Source organism: Hemiscyllium ocellatum, chromosome 18 (assembly GCF_020745735.1).
Source record: "Hemiscyllium ocellatum isolate sHemOce1 chromosome 18, sHemOce1.pat.X.cur, whole genome shotgun sequence".
Classification (NCBI taxonomy): domain Eukaryota; kingdom Metazoa; phylum Chordata; class Chondrichthyes; order Orectolobiformes; family Hemiscylliidae; genus Hemiscyllium; species Hemiscyllium ocellatum.
The window spans coordinates 55,194,891-55,220,821 of record NC_083418.1 but is presented as its reverse complement, the minus strand read 5'-3'; the positions used below and the strand labels follow the sequence as shown (position 1 = coordinate 55,220,821).

General features: G+C 41.3%; 1 protein-coding gene across 2 annotated transcripts in view; it reads left to right on the top strand.

Moving 5' to 3' along the window:
• spon1b (spondin 1b) overlaps positions 1-25,931 on the top strand; it is a 349,924-nt gene that overhangs the window by 279,618 nt on the left and 44,375 nt on the right. For both annotated transcript variants that reach the window (XM_060839037.1, XM_060839036.1), the window contains one exon: positions 8,423-8,624. In XM_060839037.1, the coding sequence (XP_060695020.1) occupies positions 8,423-8,624 (202 nt within the window). The remainder of the gene's footprint in view (positions 1-8,422; positions 8,625-25,931) is intronic.

The following is a 25,931-nucleotide window of genomic DNA, read 5'->3' as shown; positions in this document are numbered from 1 at the left end:
CTGCAAATGTGTTGCTGGTCAAAGCACAGCAGGTTAGGCAGCATCTCAGGAATAGAGAATTCAACGTTTCGAGCATAAGCCCTTCATCAGGAAGACCACTGTTGGAATATTGGGTGCAATGCTGGTCTCCTTCCTATTGGAAGGATGTTGTGAAACTTGAAAGGGTTCAGAAAAGATTTACAAAGATGTTGCCAGGGGATTGGAGGATTTGAGCTATAGGCAGAGGCTTAACAGGCTGGGGCTGTTTTTCCCTGAGCGTCGGAGGCTGAGGGGTGACCTTATAGAGGCTTACAAAATTATGAGGGACATGGATAGGGTAAATAGGCAAAGTCTTTTCCCTCGGGTCGGAAAGTCCAGAACGAGAGGGCATAGGTTTAGGGTTAGAGGGGAAAGATATAAAAGAGACCTAAGGGGCAACTTTTTTACACAGAGGGTGGTACGTGTATGGAATGATCTGCCAGAGGAAGTGGTGGAGACTGGTACAATTGCAACATTTAAGAGGCATTTGGATGGGTATATGAATAGGAAGGGTTTGGAGGGATATGGGCCAGGTGCTAGCAGGTGGGACTAGATTGGGTTGGGATATCTGGTCGGCATGGACAGGTTGGACCAAAGGATCTGTTTCCATGCTGTACATCTCTATGACTCTAAGTCCATACTGAACCTCCGAAGAATATCTCACCCAAACCTACTCCCCTACCTATTACTCTACATTTACTCCTGACTAATGCACCTACCCTGCACATCCCTGAATACTATGGGCAATTTAGCATGGCCAAACCACCTGACCTGCACATCTTTGGATTATGAGGGGAAACCGAAGCATCCAAAGGAAACCCACGCAGATATGGGGAGAATTTGCAAACTCCAAACAGACAGTCACCCATGGCTGGAATTGAATCGAGGTCCCTGGCGCTGTGAGGCAGCAGTGCTAACCATGGAGCCACCATGCCACCTTGGTGTAAAGCCCAACATTTGTCCCCTAACCAAAGTCACTGAAACAGATGAGTGCATTGATAATTAAAAGATCTTGCTGTCTTAATAGACTGTGTAGCCTACCTTATGACAATGGCTGCAGTACAGGAGTACTTCTTCAGCTGTGGAGCATTTTGGGATATCCTGAAAGGTCCTGTATAAATGTAATTTCTCAAAATACACAATCCATCAGACCTTGCTTATCTTGTTAGTTTTAACCTATTCCACAGTCAGTGAATTGATTCTGAAGATCTTTGACATTCGTAGCTCAGGGAGGATATTACTGATAAACATTCTCATTTGTTACTTGGAGCTTCACACTGGCAATAAATCTGTTTTCTGCCAGCACGCAAAGGGTCAACATCAAAAGTATGGCAAAGAAACTTCAACTGTCAACAGAAGTCGATCCCATGAATATCTAAGGAGCAGGAGAATCGACGTTCGGGCATGAGCCCTTCTTCAGGAAGGCTCTTGCCCAAAACATCTATTCTCCTGCTCCTTGGATGCTGCCTGACCTGCTGCGCTTTTCCAGCAACACATTTTCAGCTCTGATCTCCAGCATCTGCAATCCTCACTTTCTCCCATGAATATCTAAGCAGACAGATTATTAAAACCATTTTTTACCCTGTATAGACTTTGTACAGACAAGACTGGTAATGAATTAGATACTGCTAAATTAACTCTAACCTTTCAGCGTTTTAGATTATCTTTGTTCTCTCTTTAAAGAATTAAACCCAGGTTTCCATCGGAAAAGAAGGGAGGACATAAAAGAACCATTTTAGAAAAGGAGACCGGAAAGGAAGGAGCGCGATCACCTTAAGTGACAATACGCATTAATAGAATGGCTTTAAAAACACGTATCTGATATCCGCTCATCTCCCTTGAGAGCAGGCCTATTAACTTGGCAGAAATATGCATTCAAAGAGGTTTGAAATACAATAACCAGCAGTGGGAATTGGATTTGTGCACTGAAAGGCTGTCCATGAATGGAGATTACCACTCTTTCCACCATTTATACGTAATTTGCAGCCTCCTTTTTTCTCTTTATTTAATTATCCAATGTGACATGGTTTTACTTTCATACCAATTATGTGGATCCTGTTCCATTAAATAGACTCCCTCAGAAATTACACCTTCAGCTGTGGAAATTTAAGTAGAGAAATGCTGTATCAGTATTTCAAATGAATGAATTTTGAAATCTCATTTTAAGTAAAAGATTGCACAAGAAATGATATTTTATTTGAAGTATAACAAGGTTATATTATCACCTCATGAATAAGTGCAGTAGAGAAGGGCACTGCTGATATCTAATCAGGGCCATCTATTGATCTGCTGTTGTTAATTAAACCTCTTTTTTACTTCTAAGCCATGGAACTCATCGCTATTCATCAGAGAGGGAAAAGAAATCAGGACCAAACTCTGACATTATGTATAAAAAGCCTTTTATAATTTGATTTTAATTGCCTTCTTCTGCATTCATGCTTCCAATCAAACTTTAATTAATTCGAAAGGGAAAGCTTAAAATTTGCCACATTTTTGCCTCCATCTTCAACAGAACTGTTGAATATCTAGGTTTATTTATCTCTTAGAAATAGAGGTCAGAATGTCAAAGAAATGTTTTTGATTATTTTGGGCGGCGTGGTTGTTTCTGGCAGGTTTGCCATTTACTACTTTTCCTCAGGAAGGTGATCTGTCCCCTTCTTCAACAGTTAGAGTCAATGTTGTGTTCACAGCAGCAGTTTTCCATTCCTGCTGTAATCTGAAAGCTTCATCCCAATGGTTTGTGGTGAGTCATTAAGTTCATTCCTGTCTTTGATTTGAATTTTGCTCACTGGGTGGCAATCCATACATCAACCTAAATATCCTGCGACATTTATTTCTCTTATCTATCTTGGTTCGTTGCCCATCACCAGAACCAGCAGTGATGCCTCTCATACTGGATAAGAAGAGTGCCCTTTGCACTCTTCTTACAACATTATTTTCTGTACCCTTTCTGCTATCTATTTGTCAGTACGGTTGGGGGTTCTTACTTGATAATTATTGATCATGATCCTCTGTCCTTTTCTGATTCCATTTATTTCATCTGCTATGATTCTTAACAGACTCCTACTGACCTGACCAATTTACTTCTTCAGCCCACCCTCTCTTCTCCTGCCAGAGCAACATTCCTTTTCTCAGAGGGGGTGAGAACACAGATATCTGGGACTCAACGGCCTGTCCAATGTTTCTTTGCCCTGTCATCAGGTGTCTTCCCTGTAATGATATGAAGAGGAACTGAATGAGAAAGACACAAGTTGGAGACATGGCTGTTAGTGCCGACGTATGTAGCCCGAAAGGTATTGAGATTTTCCAAGTGAGTGAGGAAACAGAGGTCATGCAGTGTCAATGGTGTAGGAGGATGAGAAGTAAATAGAATGAGTGAGGTAAGGTGTTACATGCAACAGAGTGTGTGTTGGAGCATAAGCATTGGTAGGATATGGGGACTGGCTGACTGATCCTCCTAAGGACCAACAGGTTAAGGTGAGGAGGGGGTGGTGGTGGGGGGGGGGGGGGGGGGGGGGGGGGGGTGCGGGGTGTGGAGGAAGAATATGAAAAGAGGTATGTTTGAGGTAGATACATGCTTTATAAATCTGTCTAAAGTCACTGGAGTGTCAAACCAGAATGGTGGAGATTGAGGAGAGAGCTATGATGGGCAGCATGGTGGCACAGTGGTAGCACTGCTGCCTCAAAGCGCCAGAGACCCGGGTTCAATTCCCGCCTCAGACAACTGACTGTGGAATTTATACATTTTCCCTGTGTCTGCGTGGGTTTCCTCCGGGTGCTCCAGTTTCCTCCCACAGTCCAAAAATGTGCAGGTTAGGTGAATTGGCCATGCTGAATTGCCCCTAGTGTTAGGTGTTGGGCAATAGATCTGGGTGGGTTGCGCTTCGGCGAGTCGGTGTGGACTTGTTGGGCCAAAGGGCCTATTTCCACACTGTAAGTAATCTAATCTAATCAGTGAGCAACGTATATGCCACATACCATCACCATACATTCCATTAGGCTAAAATACTTATGACCCTGTATAATGTCTGTGGAAATGGAATTCTACCCCTCCAACTTCAACATGGATAGAAAACCCCTGGTCCTCACCTTTCACCCCACTAATCTCTAGATTCAATGCATTATTCTCCATCATTTCCACCACCTACAGTCAGACCCCCATCATCAGAGATATATTTCCCTTCCCACTCCTGTCAGCATTCAGCAGAGACCACACCCTCTGTAACCCCCTCGTTAGGTTCCCCCTCACCCCCATCAACCCACTCTCCACTCCCAGCACGCTTCCATGCCGCCGCAAGAGGTGTAAAACTATGCCTACACCTCCCCCCCTCACCTCCATCCAAGGGCCCAAAGGATGTTTTCACATCCAGCAGGAATTTTCCTGCACATCCAAACACCTCATTTGCTGTGTCCATTGCTCTCGATGTGGTCCCCTCTACACTGGGGAGACAGAACACCAACTCGCAGAACATTTCTGGGAACATCTCTGGGACACACATACCAAACAATCCCACTGCCTTGTGGCCAACCACTTCAACTCTCCCTCCCATTCTGCTAAGTACATGCAAGTCCTACACCGCCTCCACTGCCAAATCCAAGCTACCTGAAGCCTGTAGGAAGAACACTTCATCTTCCACCTTGGGGCCCTCCAACCATGTGGTGTCAATGTCAATTTCACCAGTTTCCTCATCTTTCCTCCCCCACCTTATCCCAGATCCAACTCTCCAACTTGACATTGCCCTTGTGACCTTTCCTACCTGTCCATCTTCCTTCCCACTTATCCGTTCCATCCTTCTCTCTGACTTATCACCATCACCTCCTACCTGCATTGACCTATTGCCTTCCCAGCTACCTTCCCCGCAGTCCCACCCCCACCCTCGCATTTATCTCTCAGCTCCCCCACCCCCATACTCCTGATGAAGGGCTTATGCCCAAAACGTTGACATTTCTGATCCTCAGATTCTGCCTGACCCGCTGTGCTTTTCCAGCACAACACTTTTCGACTCTGATCTCCAGCAGCAGCAGTCCTCACTTTCTCTTTTGGAAATGTATGCATTGGTTACCATTCATGCAACACTAACATTTGGAGAAAGATCTTGATCTCTCTCTTCCCATGTCTCCTGCAATCCAATTCATATATCTACCATCACCAAATACAAATCTATAGTCCTCGAAGAAAGGTTTTGGAAATCCGAAACATTGTACCCAAAAATTTGTTAATGCTAAAAGGATCAGTTGAAAATTTCATTTTGAGATTGATTGACTTTTGTAAAACAAGGACATAATGACTTAAAGACGCCAGTTGGTAAATGGAGTTGAGGTTAACAGCAGCTGTGATCTGAATGAATGGTGGTATATGCTTCAGGGGTTAATGGCTCTTCCTATTTGTATTACAAGAATGATCAGAATAAATTACATCCGCAGATTAATTCTATGTCAATTAACAAGAGGGAATTTGAATTCTGCATCCCATTCCCAGGGCCTACTGTGTGATTACAATGAAGCTGAGGTCAGCAAACCTCTTCCAGTTCAATACTTTAGTGTTGTCTGGATTTATCACTGAGCTCAGAAATTTCAGATCATCCAATTAGTTGCTTTTGGTTATGCCATTTTAAAAAAAGGGATAATTTGGAGATGCCGGTGTTGGACTGGGGTGTGCAAAGTTAAAAATCACATAATACTAGGTTATAGTCCAACGGGTTTACTTGGACGCACTAGCTTTTGGAGCGCCGTTCCTTTAACTGATGAAGGAGCAGTGATCGAAAGCTAGTGCTTCCAATTAAATCTGTTTGACTACAACCTGGTGTTGTGTGATTTATAACTTAAAAAAGAGAGACCTTTATGAAATTGGTTTTCATTGGATGATCTAATTGCCAATTAAAAGAGTAGAAAATCTGTTTTCATATCAATATAATTAGGTGATAATGTACTTCTACGAGAAAAAAAGACTGCTCAGCATCAGAAAAATCAGAAACTAGATACAGTTGTCATAGAAACCAAAGAAAGCAAAAATTGAGGACAAATCTCAAGACATACTTGAAATGATTAAAGGCTGATGTATGGCACTTCATGTGATTAAATTGGCATCTTAATAGATAATCAAAGATAACATTTCAATTACAGTTATAAAATGTTATTAATATTTTCGGTTGAAGTCTTTGTTCCAATGAGAGATGCAGATGAAAGTGTTTGCATAAATTTGTCTTACACCATATCTGAAGAGTAAACATGGCCAATTTCATATATATGCAATCTTAAGAACAATGTTAAGTCAATGGTGTGTTGATAGCCTAGAAATTACCACTGGCAGTAAATAGTTGGTAAATTTGTGTCCACATCTCACTGTTAAGTCAAAAGAGTATGGTACTGGAAAAGCACAGCTGGTCAAGCGGCATTCAAGGAGCAGGAGAATTGATGTTTCCTGATGAAGAGTTTATTCTCGAAACATTGATTCTCCTGCTCCTCAGATGCTGCCTGACCTGCTGTGCTTTTTCAGCACCACACTCTTTGATTCTGATCTCCAGCATCTACAGTCATCACTTTTTCCTACATCTCACTATTTGTTTGATGGAGTTAAAATCCAATCTATGTCTTGAAGAATATTTTAAATGAATTTTTGGCAGTAGATATGGTGCTAGCGATGAGGGCTTTATTTGTTTGGAGAGGCTGGAATAGCTCTCCTCAGAGCAGAGACGATATCCAGGAGCTAAATGAGGCATGAAAGGAGTCTTCATAAAGATGATCACACTTATGAAGGGTTTTTCTAGAATTACTAAGGTAAAACTGATTCCAGTGGTTGGAGGGTCAATAATCAAAGGACACAGATTCATGTAAAATGGCAATAAAACCTGACAGGAGATGAAAAAACCTTTTAATGCTGTGAGTTGTTATGTCCTGGGATGCACTGAATGAAAAGGTGGTGGAATCAGGTTCAATGGGAAATTGGATATAAGTATTTGAAGAGTTTTCAAGGGTAGGCAGAAAGATGGGGTGAATTTAATTGCAAAACATTTCAAAGAGCTAGCTCAGACACAATACACCAATGGCCTCTGATAAAAATTGATGAAGTAATTATATGGAAATGATTCCTTTATGCTCTCTCCGGTTGTTGCTTAGTTGATTGATACAATCATAATGATGTAATCATTTGTCAATCTTGCAACAGATTGAACAAAGAAGAAGTCGAGACCAAATGCAACTTGTTTTGCAATTCATGTGGTAATGAAAGGAAAAAACTAAATTAGGCCATTATGTGCAAAGGTAATCCAGACACTTTTCAATGTTAAAAAGAAGACTGAATATGTAAACATGTCATGGTTTAATGGCATCCACATGCCATTGGTGGTGCTGCATCCTACCAAGCCTTGTAGATGCAGCTCTCTTTATAAATATGTAAGGTAATTTATTAAGTGGATTCCATGAGAAGGAATAGTATCAAGATTGACTTCTGGACTCATTCCCATCATTCGAATACAAAAAGAACAAAAGCATGTTATCTTTGTAAGTGAATAATAATTGAAAGAAAAATGAAAATTGAAAGAACAAAGTTTTGGCGATATATCACAAGTAAATGAGACACACCAGACAATGAGGCATCTTTGTGCATAAACATCTCATAAATATAGATCTCATATATGTCTTTGATAAAGTAAGAACCTCCAGGAAAGAAAGATACATCACTGAGTAATGAATAAGAGGAACTTTACTGATGTGTAAGTGCAGGGCCTTTCACACTCAGAAAGATCACAATATTTGCTGTTGAGTTTAAACTTATTAGAGTCATTTACGTATATGTCAAGACTGTCCTCTTTTGTAATATGTCTCAGCACCAAATGATAAGGAGATTGTCAGATTAATTGGTGGAACATGCAGCTGCAGGTCAAAATATTTGCAAGGCTCCTAAATTATTAATCATCAATGCAGGAAGTAGAATCTGAAGCTAAGTGACACATGAAAATACAACAACTAATGAACATCTATTATATGACACTTCATTGAACGATTTGTCATTGTACCATTCCAACATGCAAAGATTAAGGCCTAATATGGTGGCAAGGTGGCTCAGTGGTTAACACTGCTGCCTCACAGCACTAAGGTCCCAGGTTCACTTCCAGCCTTGGGTGACTGTCTGTGTGGAGTTTGCACATTCTCTCCATGTCTGTGTGGGCTTCCTCTGGATGCTGTGGTTTCCTCCCACAGTCCGAAGATGTGCAGGTCAGGTGAATTGGCCATGCTGAATTGCCCATAGTTTTTGGTGCATTAATCAGAGGTAAATGGGTCTGGGTGGGTTACACTTCGGAGGGTTGGTTTGGCCAACGGACCTGTCTCCACACTGTAGGGAATTTAATCTAATCTAATTTTGCTCTTGTTTCTTCTCTTCTGCTATTTTCTACATTTTGTGCAGCCGGGCAGCTCCATCTGCAGAATTCTCTGTTGACCACACACGGCATCTGATGTCCTTCCTGACAATGTTGGGTCCCAGTCCAGATTGGAATGTGGGACTGTCAGCAGAAGATCTCTGCACCAAGGATTGTGGGTGGGTGCAGAAGGTTATTCAGGACTTAATTCCCTGGGATGCTGGGACTGACAGCGGAGTGACTTACCTGGTAAGCCATTGACTGATTTCTCAGTTGGTTAATTTAAATAACTCGGAAAGTAACTGGAATCTAAGAAATGTCTCTCAAGCCGGAATGTTCTGGTCGAAAAATAGCAGCGAGGGAGGAAAGAAAGCATTTTTTTGAACCAGCATGTTTGTAATATCTCTGTTCTACATTATGGAACTCTAGCTTCCGCAGAAATGTGGTAAGGGGTTTATGAGCAAATTTACTTATCTAGGATCAAATGGATTTCACCAGTTTCCTCATTTCCCCTTCTTCCACCTTATCCCAGTTCCAACTTTCCAACTCAGCACCGCCCTCTTGACCTGTCCATCTTCCTTCCTTCCTATCCACTCCATGCTCCACTCCCACCATCTCTTTCACCCCTACCATCATCCACCTATCGCATTCCCAACTACCTTCACTCCATCCCCACCCCCTCCCACTTTAACCCAATAGCCTCATTCCTGATGAAGGGCTTGTGCCCAAAACATTATTTCTCCTGTTCCTTGGACGCTGCCTGACCAGCTGTGCTTTTCCAGCACCACACGTTTTGACAAATTTCCTTTATCTGTCAGTTTTTTAGCCTGTCCCTTCTAAACAGCCTGTCATATTTAACATGTATTACCATTAGTGGTGTTCAACTTGACATGATGTTACAGACTTTTCTTCTTTAAATGTCGCCATTAAATCACAGTCAGAAAACACAATTTACATACACGTATGTGGCTCATAAAATGTAGTCAAATGTCTTATTGCACTTTAGAAGAGCATTATCAAACAATGATTTGGCACTGAACTACATAAGGATATAGTATAGCAGACAACCAAAAATTTGATTAAAGAGGTAATTTTAAGGCACATGTTCAAGGAGTAGAGAGAGGTAGAAAGGCAAAAATAATTAGGGTCAGAATTTCAGAGTTTAGGGCCCAGGCAGCTAAAGACAAGATCATGAGTGGTAGAATCGTCACAGATTCCCTACAGTCCGGAAACAGCCCAACAAGACCACACTGACCCTCCGAAGAGTATCCCATCCAGACCTATTTCCCTACATTTCCCCTGACTAATGCACCTAACCTATACATCCCTGAATACTACAGGCAATTTTAGCATGGCCAATTCACCCTAACCTGTACATCAGGAAACGGCTAGAATTTTAAAAATTACTTTGTATATTATGAATGCCTTTGACAATGCATTTATCCTAATTATTCCTAATTGCCCTTGTGAAGATAGTAGCTGAAAATGTGTTGCTGGAAAAGCGCAGCAGGTCAGGCAGCATCCAAGGAACAGGAGATTCGACGTTTTGGGCATAAGCCCTTCTTCAGGAAATTCCTGAAGAAGGGCTTATGCCCGAAACGTTGAATCTCCTGTTCCTTGGATGCTGCCTGACCTGCTATGCTTTTCCAGCAACATATTTTCAACTCTGATCTCCAGCATCTGCAGACCTTACTTTCTCCTTGTGAAGATAGTACTTAACTATATCCTTAACTATAACTGAATGGTTTGCTGGGCCATTTCAAAGTGCAAATATTTTTATGTGTCTGGAGTAACATTTGGTTCAGGCTGGAAAGGACGACAAATTTCTTTCCCTAAAGGATGTCAACAACTCTAATTGTGTTCTGTGATGATTCAGTAATTCTATGAACAAGCACAGAGATATTGAAAGATTGTAGGGCTGGAGGAAATTACTGAAAAAGGGGAAGCACAAACAATAATACTTCACCTGACAAAGCAGTGGCTCTTTGAAATCTTGTGATTTCAAATAAACCTGTTGGACTATAAAATGATGTTGTGTGACATATGACTTTTTCCACCCCAACCCAACCCTGGCATCTCCACATCAATAATATTTCAATAAAGGATGGTCAGGATGGCTTTGTCAGGGGGTGATGATATAAATTTGGTTGAATTTATCAAGGAGGTGACAAAGTGTGTCGATGAGGAGAATGTAGTTATGTAGTTGATGTAGCCCAAATGGACTTCAGTGAGACTATTGACAAGGTCTTGCATAGAGCTAAGAGCCCTTAGGATCTAGGACAATTCATAACATAGAATCATACTGTGCAGAAAAGGGCCTTTGGTCAACTGAGTCTGTACTACCCATGTTAGTCCCATATTCCTGCAAATTTAGTAAATTTGATCCAAAATTGTTTCAGTAGCAGGAAGCAGAAGTTGATGATGAAGGGTGTTTTTGTGACTGGAAGCCTGTTTAGTGACATGCAACAGGGTTTGGCACTGGATCCCTTGCTTTTTGTTGTGTACATTAATGATCCAAATGCAAATATAGGAAGTATGATTATTAAATTCATAGATGACACAAAAATTAGTGGTATCTTAAATAGTGATGAGGAAAGCCCTCGACTATGGTACTCATGGGTTGCACAGTGATCCATGGAATTTGATCATGAAAAGTATGAGGTGGTGCACTTTGGGAGGACTAATAAGACAGAGAAGTACACATTGATTGGTACGATGCTAGGAAGTATAGTACACCAAGGGACCTTAATGTTCATGTTCATAGGTACTTAAAGGCAGCAGACAGACAGACAGATAATATGATTAAGAAGGCAAATGAGATTCTTGCCTTTCTTGGTCAAAATATTGAATACTAAGAGCAAGTAATTATTGTTAGTTAGGCATTAGCTGGAATACTGTGTGCAGTTCTGGTCCCCACACTATGGAAAGGATGTGATTGTATTGGAGAGGATGCAGCAGAGGTAGTCTGGGCTAGAAGAGAGACTAGATAGATCAGATATTGTCCTTCAAGTTGAAGAGATTGAGGGGAATTTTAATTGAGGTATAAAAAGCTATGAGAGGCATAGAGAGGGCAGAAAGGATAAAGTGTTTCACTTAGTAGAAATGTCAATAACCAGACACCAGATTTAAGGCAAGGAGCAAGGGTTTTAGAGTGGATTGAAGGAAAAGACTTTTCATTCAGAGAGCGGTGATATCTAGACCTTTATTGCTGAAAAGAATGGTAGACATGGGATCCCTCAAGACACTATTCAGGTGAGCACTTGAAATTCCATAGCATGCAGGCTACTGACCAAGTTCTGAAAAATCTGAATAGAATAGATAGATGCTTGATGACCAGCATGGACATGATGGACCAAAAGGCCTTTTTCCATATTGTGAAAGCTCTATGACTTTGTGGTGAATGACCAACTAGTCTTCTGCTGTTGATTGTGGAATATTATTAACCCGGGCATTCTGTTTGTCTCGTTAATATTCACCTAAACTGATAGATGGAGCTTCAACCTAACATCATTTGAAGGAGGGGACCTCCGTTCACTGCTAATAGATGGTGTGGAAACTTCTTTAGATCTTTTAGGAAACATAAACACACAGCTACACCCAATCCCTTTCAATAATGACAAAACAAACACATAAAACATACAAAAAGAAAGTATTCTAACTCTTTCACATCAGCTCATGGTCCAATCCCAACTTGAGAATTTGAGCTCATAATCTAAAATGTTGCACAACCCTGAGGTAATATTGCATTATCAGAGATATCTTCTATTAAAAGCTAACCAAGGTCCACTTTATGTCAACACGGGGCTACAAAAACGTCCTGTGGCACATTTTGAGGCTCTCTTGCGCCTTGAACAACATTCATCCCTCAATCAAAAACAGCAACGCCTGGATTTTATGGGGTGCAGTGGTCCTTATATGGCCTTCATTTTCCAAAAAGCATATTTTATTCATAAAATTTACATAAATACATTACAAAACATATCAATTCATTCCATGTTAAGTGTGGCCCAAAGATGCTGCAGAAAAGAGAGATGGTGGATGGGTCCCTGAGCAGACTGTCAAACTCTGTTAGCAGAATGGTTCATTGCCAAAACTTGGAACAAGCACCTATATGTAGTTTAGCAAGTCATGAGAAAACCCCATTCATATCAAATCTACCCAGCACACCTGGAGTCTCACATGCTCTGCATGTTGCCCTTGAGGTGGTATTAGTGGGGAAAACACAGTCTTGCACCTGTTTGTGGATTTTGTCTTTGCAATGCAGGTACAAGGAGGTGCAAAGGTTTCTCTTGCAATTCATGATGCAGGTCTCTACTCTCTATGGGCTGCTCCCAACGACACAAAGCAAGACAAACATCGACCGTGACTGGATGACTATTACCTCTGTAAAAGATACCCTTTGCTTTGCCCAAAACATTTTGGTCTTCCAATGCAAAGACTTGTCCTTGATTGAGTAGTGAAAATCAGCACATTCCAAAGCCCAAAGCAAGATGCTGAGGGACACTCTGTACCTCTACTGCAGAAGTACAATAGGAAAAGTTCACTGCCTAATGCCTTTCAGCTGTAGTACACCAAGGAATCCTTGGTACTGTGTGCCTTACAAAGAGGGTGAACAGTGAATTAAAAGCATTGAGAATGAACTGGAAGTAGTAAAATCCTGTTGTGTAAAGAATTTTATATATATTCTATAATCTGTAATTATAGAATAGATATATGGCGGAGGGGGTGAAGGGTAAAGGGAGCAGTAGGACATTGATAGCAATGAACCCCAATGGGTGCAGGGAATTCCCTGGAGGCTGCTTCCCCTTACCTGGCATCAGCCTACTCCACTGCAGCTGCCAGACTGCCCACATGGTATGGGCCTCCTCCTGCTGTAGGTGAAATACCAGCAGGAGATGGGTGTAGCTTTAAATAGACTACCCAATACCTCCATTAAATCTCAGACAAGTTGGAGATGGATGGTAAAGTAATGGGCACATCACCATTTTGATTATGTCTGGAGAGGATAAAGTCTCACCCCATTCCTGAGGCTGACTGGCCCTTCAGCTTCTTCAATATTTCTACCTTGCTGTGTAGAAATTGCTGAATGTGTCCACTTAGCAACAAAAGTTATGCGCTAATGAGGATGTGATAAGTGGCTGCATAAATAAAAGCTTTTACTTTGAGATGCCCTGATGTTTTACTAATCTTTGTAGCATTTTATTATACTCTTGTCTTTGGCAAATAACTAAAAATCAGAAGGTTCAGCAAATTATATGAATCTCAGTGAACATGAGTATCACGTGAAAGCAACATAATCAACTGAACATTTGCAATATTAGTTTAGTGGCCTATTTATTGGCTCGTTACCCAAACTTTAGTGCAGCATGATCAAGATTCTCAACCAATTTATTTATACACCAGTTTTTTTTACTGCAACAGTAGCACAGAAGCATTTAATTGTTTACTAAACGAACGGGCAAAGTAATGTATGAAAGTGTGCAATGTCTAGACACCTGCATCACTCACAGTCAAATTCTGGTTTAGTAATTTCTGAAAAAAGAGATAACCTACAATGAATGCAATAAGGGTGCAGGAACAGGGGAAAAGAATGAGGCCATTCAGCCCTTCAAGTCTGTTTGACCAAATTGTTAGATGGGCTACATATCAGCTACTATTACCATGTACACCTTCTGTCTGCTGGTACAAGATTAGTTTGTCTCCTAGATATTCTGTAACAATGAGATCCTGGGTCCAATTTCAGGGACTTCTTGGGTATTATTAAATATGCACAGAGTGAGGCTGAAATGGAGCAGTTAGGAATGAGTGGTGAAGAGTCCTCAATTATATTCACTTTGCAAGATCATTACACTGAAGCTGTCAGGAAACAACAGTAGCCATATCAAAATCATGATGTATAATTGGATTAATCATAAATTCAAACAATCTTATGGTGCAGAAAGGATGATCCATTTGGTCCCACTCACTTTTCTTTCCCAATAGTCCTGAAATCCTTCAAATGGTTTAGATCAATATTTCAAACAGTTATCCAATTCCATTTATTTTCAAACTATTAATACCCTTACGCAACAAAAACTTTAGTTTAAATTTTCAATTGAACAGCCTCTCCCAATCCCTACCAAACAATATCTTCGGTTGAGACAGCATTCCAAATAGTCAGGGCAGTATATATGAGAAGTGCTTCCTAATATCACCTTTGATCTCTAATCTTAAAGGTAATTTTAAATTAGTTAATATCTTTTTGCTGCCACGATCCCAGATCAGTCCACCAACATTATTGACATGATAAGATCACCCTATTATGTTACAACCTGAAACAAAACATAGGGCACTCTGGAGAAACTCAGGGGAATAGTTGGAGTGTCACAACAATCAAGGCCATAGACCTAATGTTGGAGAGTGGGACAAGTGTAGATTCAGTCTTTTTTTTTATAATCAGCATAGACTTGATGGGCTGAAGGGCTTCTTCTGTACTTTATGATTCTATTAGTTGAAGATTATCACCTATCAACTCTGGAATTGGGTGTGCTCTGAACATTACAAATCACAGAGAAGACTGGCTTGTTCTGAAGAAACAAAGGAATACAATGAGATAATTTTGTAACACTACCCTATAATCTAATCTATCTAATCTAATCTACTTTATTAATTCTTTAAATCATCTAAATGCCTCAATTAGATAACATCTTAAACTTCAATTCTTAAGAGAATATTAACTCTGCCTGCATTCTTCCACCCTCTTTGCCACAATATCACCCTGATGTAATTGTACTGTGCCCCTTCCTTCACAAAGTCATATCAGTCCTGTGATTGCCAGAAATGAATGTGCTTACTGCAATCCAGCCATAGTTTTGTGTAATAGTTAACTGCAAAGGTTAAGTCCGAACCTCAGGAGGCAACTGGGGAACATCAAAATACAGTCACTGTAATGTTTTAATCTGTGCTTACATTAAGATTTTATTGTGATATCAAGCTGCGCATGGTTGACAAGTATTTGGGAAAATGATGCTGAACTGGGCTGGACTCATTATTATCCCAGGAAAGTCATTACTGTTCCAGTATACCATATGTGCTTCATGATGGTGCCAGCAGGAACTGACATGAGCCCTTTCAGCTACCTTCTGAGAAAACGAACCTCATCTTTCAACATAGGGTTTGTTGACATACAATCCAATTTATTTAATTTCCTTCTTTTTTATGAATGATGTTTATGGATTATGCATGATGGCTCAGTGGTTAGCCCTGCTGCCTCACAGCACCAGGGGCTTGGGGTCAGTTCCAGCCTTGGGTGACTATCTGTGTGTGGTTTGCATATTAGATTACCTACAGTGTGGAAACAGGCCCTTCAGCCCAACAAGCCCACACCGACCCTCCGAAGAAAAACCAACTCCCCCTATATTTACTCCTGACTAATCCACCTAACACTATGGGCAATTTAGCATGGCCAATTCACCTAAGCTGCACATCTTTGGACTGTGGGAGGAAACCCATGCAGACACAAGGAGAATGTGCAAACTCCACACAGACAGTTGCCCTTGACAGGAATTGAACCTGGGTCTCTGGCACTGTGAGGCAGCAGTGCTAACCACTGAGCCATCGTGCCATCCTCATGTCTATGTTGGTTACCTCCAGGTGCTCCGGTTTCCTCCCATGAATTGACCATGCTAAATTGCCCATTGTGTTCAGGGATATGTAGGTTAGGTGAATGTAATGGGGAATGGGTTTGGGTGGGATACTCTTCAGAGGGTTGGTGTGAACTAGTTGGGCCAAAGGGCCTGTTTCCACACTATAGGGATTCTAATTTTTTTTTTAAAAAGTCACGAATTTTCTCCCCCTCCTAAATGCTACTAATCCCTGGACAACTTGCTTCAGTCAGCAGATAAGAGAGACCATCTTTATCTCAAGAAGGAGACCATCACATGTGCGATGGCTGTTCGAACAATAACTCATTTAGTCCCATTCTCTGTTCCTTTTTCATCTAAATTTTGATCTCCACACTGGCTAAATTTTTGTAATGGAGCTTTGGCTTGTTTATTGCATCCATTCTCTTTAGGAACAAAAATCAAGCTCTTGTATAGACAGCACACAAAAGAAATGAACTAGATTGGTGACAGAGCTATAAGGTTTTAGTGAAGAGAAAAGGATAAAGAAGTTAGAGTTTTCTCTTTAGAGCAGAGAAAGTTAAGTAGTAATTTATGTGAGACATTCAGAATTGTAAAAGGTTTTGCTGAAGTAGCTAAAGAGAAACTGTTCCATGGGTGTGGGTCTGGAAACACATCCTGTGGAACAGCTGGGGAGAGGAGGTGAGCTGGAGTGTCGGGGGGAGAGGCGGTCAGCAGGATAATTATGCAGAGATAGTGAGCAGAAGGTTAGCAAATAGGAGGCAAAGCAAATGGGCAGGAAAGGGATTGCTTGTTTGTAAAACAGATTAAATATGCTGAGTGACCATGCTACAGAGTAAATGGTAGCACTGCTTTTCAGGGAATGTTCATAGTTTATAAATGGCACCAATATGGGAATGCAATGTTCAAACACATTTAACTTTATTCTCCTCTTGGTAAGAAGCTGGGAACTCTGAAAACAGAGTTTCAGGGTATCCCCGCACAAAAAGCTAAGGGACTGGGAACTAGAGAAGTAATCAGGAATGGGATCTTGGTCATTATCTCAAGGTAGCTGGAATACAAAGGATTTGTCGCGTGGGGCTGTTCTAGTTGCACAGATTCTTGTCAGAATCCATCTTGATCACTGCACTCAGTTATAGATTGTACCTTAAATTTGATATATTAGCTTTGGCACAGGTGCAGTACCTAAATTAAACTCTAATTAAACACAATAATGTGTTGAATTTCAGATGGTTATGGGATTGGCTAACTGAGCTGCTGAAAATGATAGAGGGATTGGATAGGCTAGAGTGCCTCTTGTTGGAGCTTCCCGAACAGAGTGTATCTAACCTCAAAATTAGATTAGACCATTCAGGGTTGACGTCAGGATGGCTTCACACAACAACAATTAAAATTAGGAACACTGTCCCTTCAGAAAGCTGCAGATCCTTGGGTTCAAGTAAAGCTTTCAAGGCTGAAGTCAATAAGTATTTGTTTGGGAAAGGTAGCATTCTATCGATCAACTCTCATCTAATTTGATGGTGTTTTCAATAGGAGAGGAAGTACGTGTTAACCCTGTGTTTCTCTCTCCACAGAAGCTGCTGAGTTTTCCAACCTTTTCTGTTTATCTCAGAATTTCAGCATTAACATGTATCTTGCATTTATTAGGAGAGGGTGATTGGCCTGTTCCTAATTTAGCCCTGATGAGTTGACAAGTTCACAGTGGGAAGGGGGCATCAACAGAAAACAATCCGATCCTAGACTTCCAGAGGAAGGTCTCAGATTGTGCATGAAAAAAAAAATCCTGCCCAGGTTAGTGGGATACAAATCAAATGGGAAGGAAAGGAAAAGGAAAACAATTGCTCCCATATTAGAGTCAAGTCCTTTCAGTTCACCCAACTACAATCATTGTACGATATATATTTACAATAATCAAATGAGAGGGCCATCACTTTTATTGCCGATACCTGAATAGACTTTGAACCATCCAATCATTTCGATGTTAGCAAAGTCTTAGCTTGTGTGTCTGGGGTGCTAATGCTTAAACATGTGTGAGCTGTGAGTGCTTGTGTGCTTGCCTAAGTGTGTGGACTGGTGAATGGGTGTTGCGGGCATGTGTTTGTGTAGGGATGTGTATGTGAATGGGAAAATAAGTGCAGGGGTTGCTGAATTCATCACAACACTGATTGATTTACATTGTGCTGTGGCTATCAGATATACAATTCATGTGCCACCATGCAAGAAAGCAAATTAAAAGAATGCCTGTTGATGAAGTGGTCTTTGGCAATATAAGTTGAAAGCAGTCAGATGGGATCAGAGTACAATTTAAATTCTGCAAACTTAAAATTTTTAACAGAACCTTCTATGGAATTATATAAAATGATGCTGAAATAACTGTACAGAGGCCAGAGCCCTGTCACCAAATCAGCCTTTATTTACGAGTGTACAGCCCACTGGTTGTGACCAACCAGCTCAGAGTCAGTCCTGCAAACTGAGGAGATTCTAATCTCCTGATTATATTTTTTTCTTTTCCATTCTCCCCCACACTTCCCCCTAACAGCGGTAGTGCTTATTTTTCCCCACACCCATGTCTGTGTGTGTGCAGGTGTAGGACACAGTGAAGAACAACAAGTGTGTAAATCTTCTCAACAAAGGGCATTATTGCGTGATCAAACAAGTGAAGGCTAGGGCAGGAACTAAATCAAAATAGAATAGGAGGAAGAAACAAAACACTCCACTCCCTGCGGTGCCCACCTCTCCCTGAAAACCTCAAGGGTGTTGGTTGACACTTCTCCAGGGACACCCCGGCTCTGACATAACCGCGGAAGAGGGGCAGGCAATTGGCCTTAACAACCCCCTCCAAGGCCCGCTGCCTGGACCTGTTTAAGGCCAGTTTGGCCAGGCCCAGATGCAGACCCAGATCCTCCAACCTACCCTCTCTCCTGCGTAATGGGTGCCCAAAACTCAGGAACGTGGGATGCAAGTGCAATGAAAAACAGAGGAGAAGGTTTTTAAGAAAATCAAAAAAGGAGTGCAAACATCCACACCCCATACATGCAGCCCAACTGCACGTTCTGTGGCACTGTAGAGTCTGTGAATCACTGCAATCTGTGGTTGCAGGGGATTGCTGTGTGCAGCACCCTTCACCCCACATCCCTGAGCAAAAGGGGGAGGACGCCCGTGTAGAGAGGATCCCTACCACCCAGTGGCAAATGGACATGCCAAGGTGTATCCAGATAGTGGACGAGAGTAAAGAGGTGGATGGTATACAGTCAATTTGGTGCAAGTGGATATTTAGCATTTCATTTAATGATAAGCAGAGTGTGATATAAAGAGTAAAAAATGAGGTCTGCAGATGCTGGAGATCACAGCTGCAAATGTGTTGCTGGTCAAAGCACAGCAGGCCAGGCAGCATCTCAGGAACAGAGAATTCGACGTTTCGAGCATAAGCCCTTCATCAGGAATAAGAGAGAGTAGCCAAGCAGGCTAAGATAAAAGGTAGGGAGGAGGGACTAGGGGGAGGGGCGATGGAGGTGGGATAGGTGGAAGGAGGTCAAGGTGAGGGTGATAGGCCGGAGTGGGGTGGGGGCGGAGAGGTCAGGAAGAGGATTGCAGGTTAGGAGGGCGGTGCTGAGTTGAGGGAACCGACTGAGACAAGGTGGGGGGAGGGGAAATGAGGAAACTGGAGAAATCTGAATTCATACCTTGTGGTTGGAGGGTTCCCAGGCGGAAGATGAGGCGCTCCTCCTCCAGCCGTCGTGTTGTTGTGTTCTGCTGGTGGAGGAGTCCAAGGACCTGCATGTCCTCGGTGGAGTGGGAGGGAGAGTTAAAGTGTTGAGCCACGGGGTGGTTGGGTTGGTTGGTTCGGGCGGCCCGGATCATCTATTGTATCCGCTGCACCCGATGTGGCCTCCTCTATATTGGTGAGACAGGCAGCTTACTTGCGGAACGCTTCAGAGAACACCTCCGGGCCGCCCGAACCAACCAACCCAATCACCCCGTGGCTCAACACTTTAACTCTCCCTCCCACTCCACCGAGGACATGCAGGTCCTTGGACTCCTCCACCGGCAGAACATAACAACACGACGGCTGGAGGAGGAGCGCCTCATCTTCCGCCTGGGAACCCTCCAACCACAAGGTATGAATTCAGATTTCTCCAGTTTCCTCATTTCCCCTCCCCCCACCTTGTCTCAGTCGGTTCCCTCAACTCAGCACCGCCCTCCTAACCTGCAATCCTCTTCCTGACCTCTCCGCCCCCACCCCACTCCGGCCTATCACCCTCACCTTGACCTCCTTCCACCTATCCCACCTCCATCGCCCCTCCCCCTAGTCCCTCCTCCCTACCTTTTATCTTAGCCTGCTTGGCTACTCTCTCTTATTCCTGATGAAGGGCTTATGCTCGAAACGTCGAATTCTCTGTTCCTGAGATGCTGCCTGGCCTGCTGTGCTTTGACCAGCAACACATTTGCAGCTGTAATATGAAGAGTTAAGCATACAAATGTAAAAGTGGACCAGCTAATGTGATTGCAATAGAGATAAAGGGTTGAAACTAACAGAGGAAGAAAATGAGTGGAATAGAAAAGGAAAAAGAGTTTAATCATACTTTACATCAGAGAGTAAGGCCCGTGTAGGGAAGAATGGTAAAAACAAATTGATTTAGAGATGCTGGTGTTGGACTGGGGTGTACAAAGTTAAAAATCACACAACGCCAGGTTATAGTCCAACAGGTTTTGTTGGAAGCACAAGCTTTCGGAGCACTGCTCCTTCATCAGGTGGTTGTCAGGAGCGCTGCTCCAAAAGCTAGTGCTTCCACTTATACTTATTGGTCTATAACCTGGTGTTGTGTGAAAAAAAATTGAAGTCACTTTCTCTAATCATGCAGAGCATCCACATGATGGTAGATGAACTAATGGCACGAACGAAACACACTGTTGAGATCTTTTTTAAAATTTACTCACTCATGGGATATGGGAGTCATTGGCTGGCCAGCATTCATTGTTCATCTATTGTTACCCTTGAGAAGATGGCGTGAGCTGCCTTCCTGAACCTCTGCTGTGACTGTGCTACAGATTGATCCACAATGTACTTAGGGGAGGCAATTCCAGGATTTTGACTCACTGTCCATGAAAGAAGGATGATACATTTCCAGCCAGGAAGGTGAGTGACTTGTACTGTGATGTATCTGTCAAACTTGTTCTTCTGGTTGGATAAGGTCATGGTTTGCAAATTGCTGATCAAGGATCTTTGGTGAATTTGCAGTGCATCTTGTAGATTGTATACTCTCCTACTGAATATGAATGGTAAAGGGAGTGGATGCTTGTGGAAATCAAACAGGCTGCTTTGCCCTGGATGGTGTCAAGCTTCTTGGGTGTTGTTGGAGCTCCATCCATCCAGGCAAGTGGATGTATTCCATCTCATTCCTGACTTGTGCCTTCAAGTTGGTAGACAGACTTTGGTGAGTCAGGAGGTGAGCTACTCACCATAGTATTCCTTACCTCTGATCTGCTCTTGTAGCCACTGTATTTACATGGTGAGTCCAGTTGAGTTTCTAGTCAGTGGTCACCCCAGTATGTTGATACTGGGGAATTCAATGATGGTAATGCCACTGAACATCAAGAGACAGTGGTTGGATTGCCTCTTACTGGAAGAGATGGTCTTTGCCTGGCATTTGACTAGTGCAAATGTTATCTGTCAATTATCAGCTCAAGCCTGGATACTGTCCAGACTTTATTTCATTTGAATATGGACTGCTTCAGTATCTGAGGATTTACAAATGGTGCTGAACATTGCGTAATCATCAGTAAACATTTCCACTTCTCACTTTATGATGGAAGCTGAAGAATGTTGGGCCTACGACATTACCTGAGGAACTCCTGCAGAAGTGTTCTGGAGCTGAAATGGCTGACCTGCCACAATCACAACTACCTTCCTATGTGCTAGATATTACTCCAACTAAGGGAAAGTTTGCCCCCGATACTCATTGATTCCAGTTTTGCCAGATCTCCTTGATGCATACTTCATCAAATGCAGCATTGATGTCAAGTGCTGTCACTCTCACCGCTGGAAATCAGCTCTTTTTGTTTGAACCAAGGCTGTAATGAGATCAGGAGCTGAGTAGCCCTGGCTGAATCCAAATTAGGCATCACTGAGTAGATTATTGCTGAGGAGGTACTGTTTAGTAGTACTATTGATGAGACCTTGCATCACTTTACTGCTGATCAAGAGTAGACCGGTGGGGAGATAATTGGCTGAATTGGATTTGTCGACAGGACATATCTGGACAATTTTCTGCATCATTTGGTCAATGCAACTATTGTTGCTGTACTGGAACAGCTTAGGGTGGCATCATGTTCTGGAGTACAAGTCTTCAGTACTACTGCCAAAATGGAGATAGCATCCACTGCCTCCAACTTTTTCTTGATATCAGGCATAAGTATGGTGCACTGTCATTTTAAGAGTCTGATCATAATGAGAATGACAAGAGCCATTTTGGGTGGCAAACAGCTTATTCAATAATTGCTACCAGTGGTGTAAATATCTCCACAAGAAAACTCCTTTGGCCTCCTGGTCCTTTTTGGAAAATACAGTTCCAAAGTAAGCAGAGTTGAGAAAAATATATCCTTGAGTGTACAATATTTTTTAAAAATTTGGCAAAATGCAAAACATGCAATCATAACCCTGATAGTAAAAGATATTATAAGAACACTTGTGAGAACTTATTTTGAAATAGAAAATCAAGAATTAAAATTTCAGTAGGTGGAGACTAGGAATATGAATGATCAGAAGACACCAGTGGGAGTTGTTTATAGGATACCAAACAGTAGTTGCACATTTCAAATTGCCCTTCTTGAGGTCAATTAAGAGCCTCCCACATTGCTGTGGGTCTGGAATCATGTATAGACTAGACAAGGTAAATTTAGCAAGCTTTCCTCCCTAATGAGTATTTAGAGCAATCAACAATGGTTTTCTCGTTACCATTACTCTAGATTTTGATTCTCAATTGATTGAATAAATTCAATTTTCATGAGCTACCAAAGCAAGAGTTAAACCCATTTCTTCAGAGGATTAGCCTGGGTTTTTGGATTGCTAATCTATAACACTTTGCTGCTGCCTCCTCTCACGTACACTAAACCAATCAAGTTGGCAGCAGTGGTCTGAAGATGAGTTTGTAGAATGCTTTTGTAACAGTTTCCTGGAGCAATATGTTGTGAAACTAACGAGGAATAAAAGTGTTTTAGATGTACTATTGTGTAATGAGGCAGGGTTAATTAGTAATTTAATTACTCATTAATTCTGAAAACAACACAGTCCAGTCACAAACCAGAATCTTGAACTTTAAGGCAATCGCAGAGAGAACTGGTTAATGTTGAAAGGGTAAACATAAATACACATATAACAGATAAATAAAAAAGACAATTCAAAATTTTCGAAAAGAGTATACTCACTTGAAAAGCAAAAACTTGGGAAGAAAGATCCATCTGTGGCTTACTAAAGAGGTTAGTCATCATTTTAAATTGAAAGACTAGGCTTTTAATGGTTAATGACTCAACAAGCTACTCTTCAGGTAGCTACATACGTTTTTGTTGAATTGTTTAAGTTGGACATGTAATGTGTTTTGGGCTATGAACGATGGGAAAATATCCATTTTTCTCATTAAGAATTGGCTAAGCTCCAGAAGTGGCAAAACACACCAGAAGGCAATAACTATTTTGATAGTTAAAAAGGCAAGAACACCGTGATACAGAGATAAAGTGTTGCTGTTGAACACAATTTAAAGCCTGGAAGAAGTAATACAATATATTTTTGATTGTGAACTGAATTTAAATCATTATTGGAGAAATCTTACACAGCAATGTTATAAAGATATGGAAACTGCAGAGACCTCATTTTCTCTGTTTGTGTCTTTTGTTTTTGGTTTGGAACAGAGTGGAGGTTAAGAGTTGAACTTTGAAAAGCAGCTTGTTTTAAAGGAAAAGAGAACAGACTGATAATTGCTGTTGGGAACTGACCTGGAAGATTGTGCGATTTATTTGTTCTAAGGACACTGCAGATGAACCTATACCAAAGTGCTGCTAATCTTTGTGTTGGCTGCTGAATTTGTTAATCAAGGGGGGATGAGTGCAAACCAGAAAATCACAGAGAATGTTTATTGGAAACTGGAAAAAAAGATTCTTACTGAGTTTTAGCAGTAGACTGATTTTTGAAAATTTCCAGAGTTGCACTGTTGCGCTTTGCTCTCTCTCTTGTTTTCAATTGAGTTACCAAATTGTTGAATACTCTGAGAAAAGAAGTCCAGTCTGTAAGAAATAAATGAATGTATCTGGAAATCTGCGGAACCTGTTAGCATTAATTGGTGACTTTGGAATTCAAGCAATATGTACATTCTACTTGCCATGAACAAACAATTGTCCAAAGATTTCATGAAGACTTGATATCCATCATTTGAAATGGTTTATTAAACTGTAGCAAGATATCCCTACTTCTGAACTTATATCCTCATTTATGAAAGCCAGTATGCAATTTGCCTTTCTAATTGCTTGCTGTGCCTGCCTGTCTACCTTCATTGACTCCTGTACAAAAGACACCCAAATCCCTTTGTATATCCACATTTCCCAATATATCACCATTTGACAATTACTCTGCCTTTCTGTTTTTTTACACTGAGCTGTACAACTTTATATCTTGACACATTATATGCTCTGCCTGCCTTGTGTTTGACCATTTACTCAACTGTTGAAATCACCTCAAAGCCTCCTTTATAACTTCCCACAGCTCACCATCCCAAACCATTTCCTGTCATCAACAAACTTGGAAAAGTTGCATTTTGTTACCTTATCCTGATCATTTGTATGCATTGTGAATGGATGGGGCTCAAACACTGATGTTCATGATACCCTACTCATCTACCACATGGAAAAGATCAATTTATTCCTTCTATTTCCTGTCTGTATTCTCAATCCATGCCAATATATTACCCCATTCCCATGTGCTTTAATTTTACCCATTAACTTTCCATGTGGCACCTTATCAAAATCTTCTGAAAATCCAAATACACTACACTTATTGGTTTTCCTTTCTCTAGTCTATTAGTTACGTCTTCAAAAACTTCAGTAAATTTGTTAAGTTTGGTTTGCCTTTCACAAACACATGCTGGCTTTGTCCAATCTCATTAAAACTTTCCAAGTATTCTGTTTTTTTTTATAATAGACTTTAGCCTGCAGAAGGTAGGTACTGCAGGCTCACATAGTATGCTGCTATTGAATGACATTAGGTCAAAGGAGCACACTTCTAGCTTTTGGCTGCAAAGGCTGAAACAAATAGTCATGGTCTCAAAGTAATGATCTGAAATGAGGAAATGTTTCATTTACTCAGAGTATTGTGAACTTTTAGAAATCTCTGCCCCAGAAAGCAGTAGTTTCTCTGTCCTTAAGATTTCAATAGATTTTTATATACTTAAGGATTGGGAAGGTATGACACAGCAGAGATTGAGGTTAAGTTCAGCTGAGATCTTACTAAATGGTGCAACAAGATTAAAAGGCCTATTACTCATCCTATTTTTATATGCTCTTCCATGGTAATGTGGTCTACATCTCACCAGTCTCTTGGTAAATGCATTACTAAACCGGATTTGTTTCCAGATGTGTAATAAACAGTACCAAATCATTTGGATTTTCAACCTCCAATGATAACTATGTGTTTTGTTGCAAGGAGACTGGGGAAATGTGTGTGGTTATCACAGATCATTTCTGCAAAAAAATGGCAGGCTGTTCTGGTTGCCTTCAATTTCCTTTTGTTGAAAGACATGCTGGAATCCAGCGATAAGTGCTGGATCCAGCATTAAGAGATTAAAAGTGTGTGCAAAGCAGATTACCATGAGCAGATTTCCAGAAATGCTTGGATCAAACTCAAGAGACTCGGAAAATTATTGTGGAAACTTAAACATCTGCAGTTTAA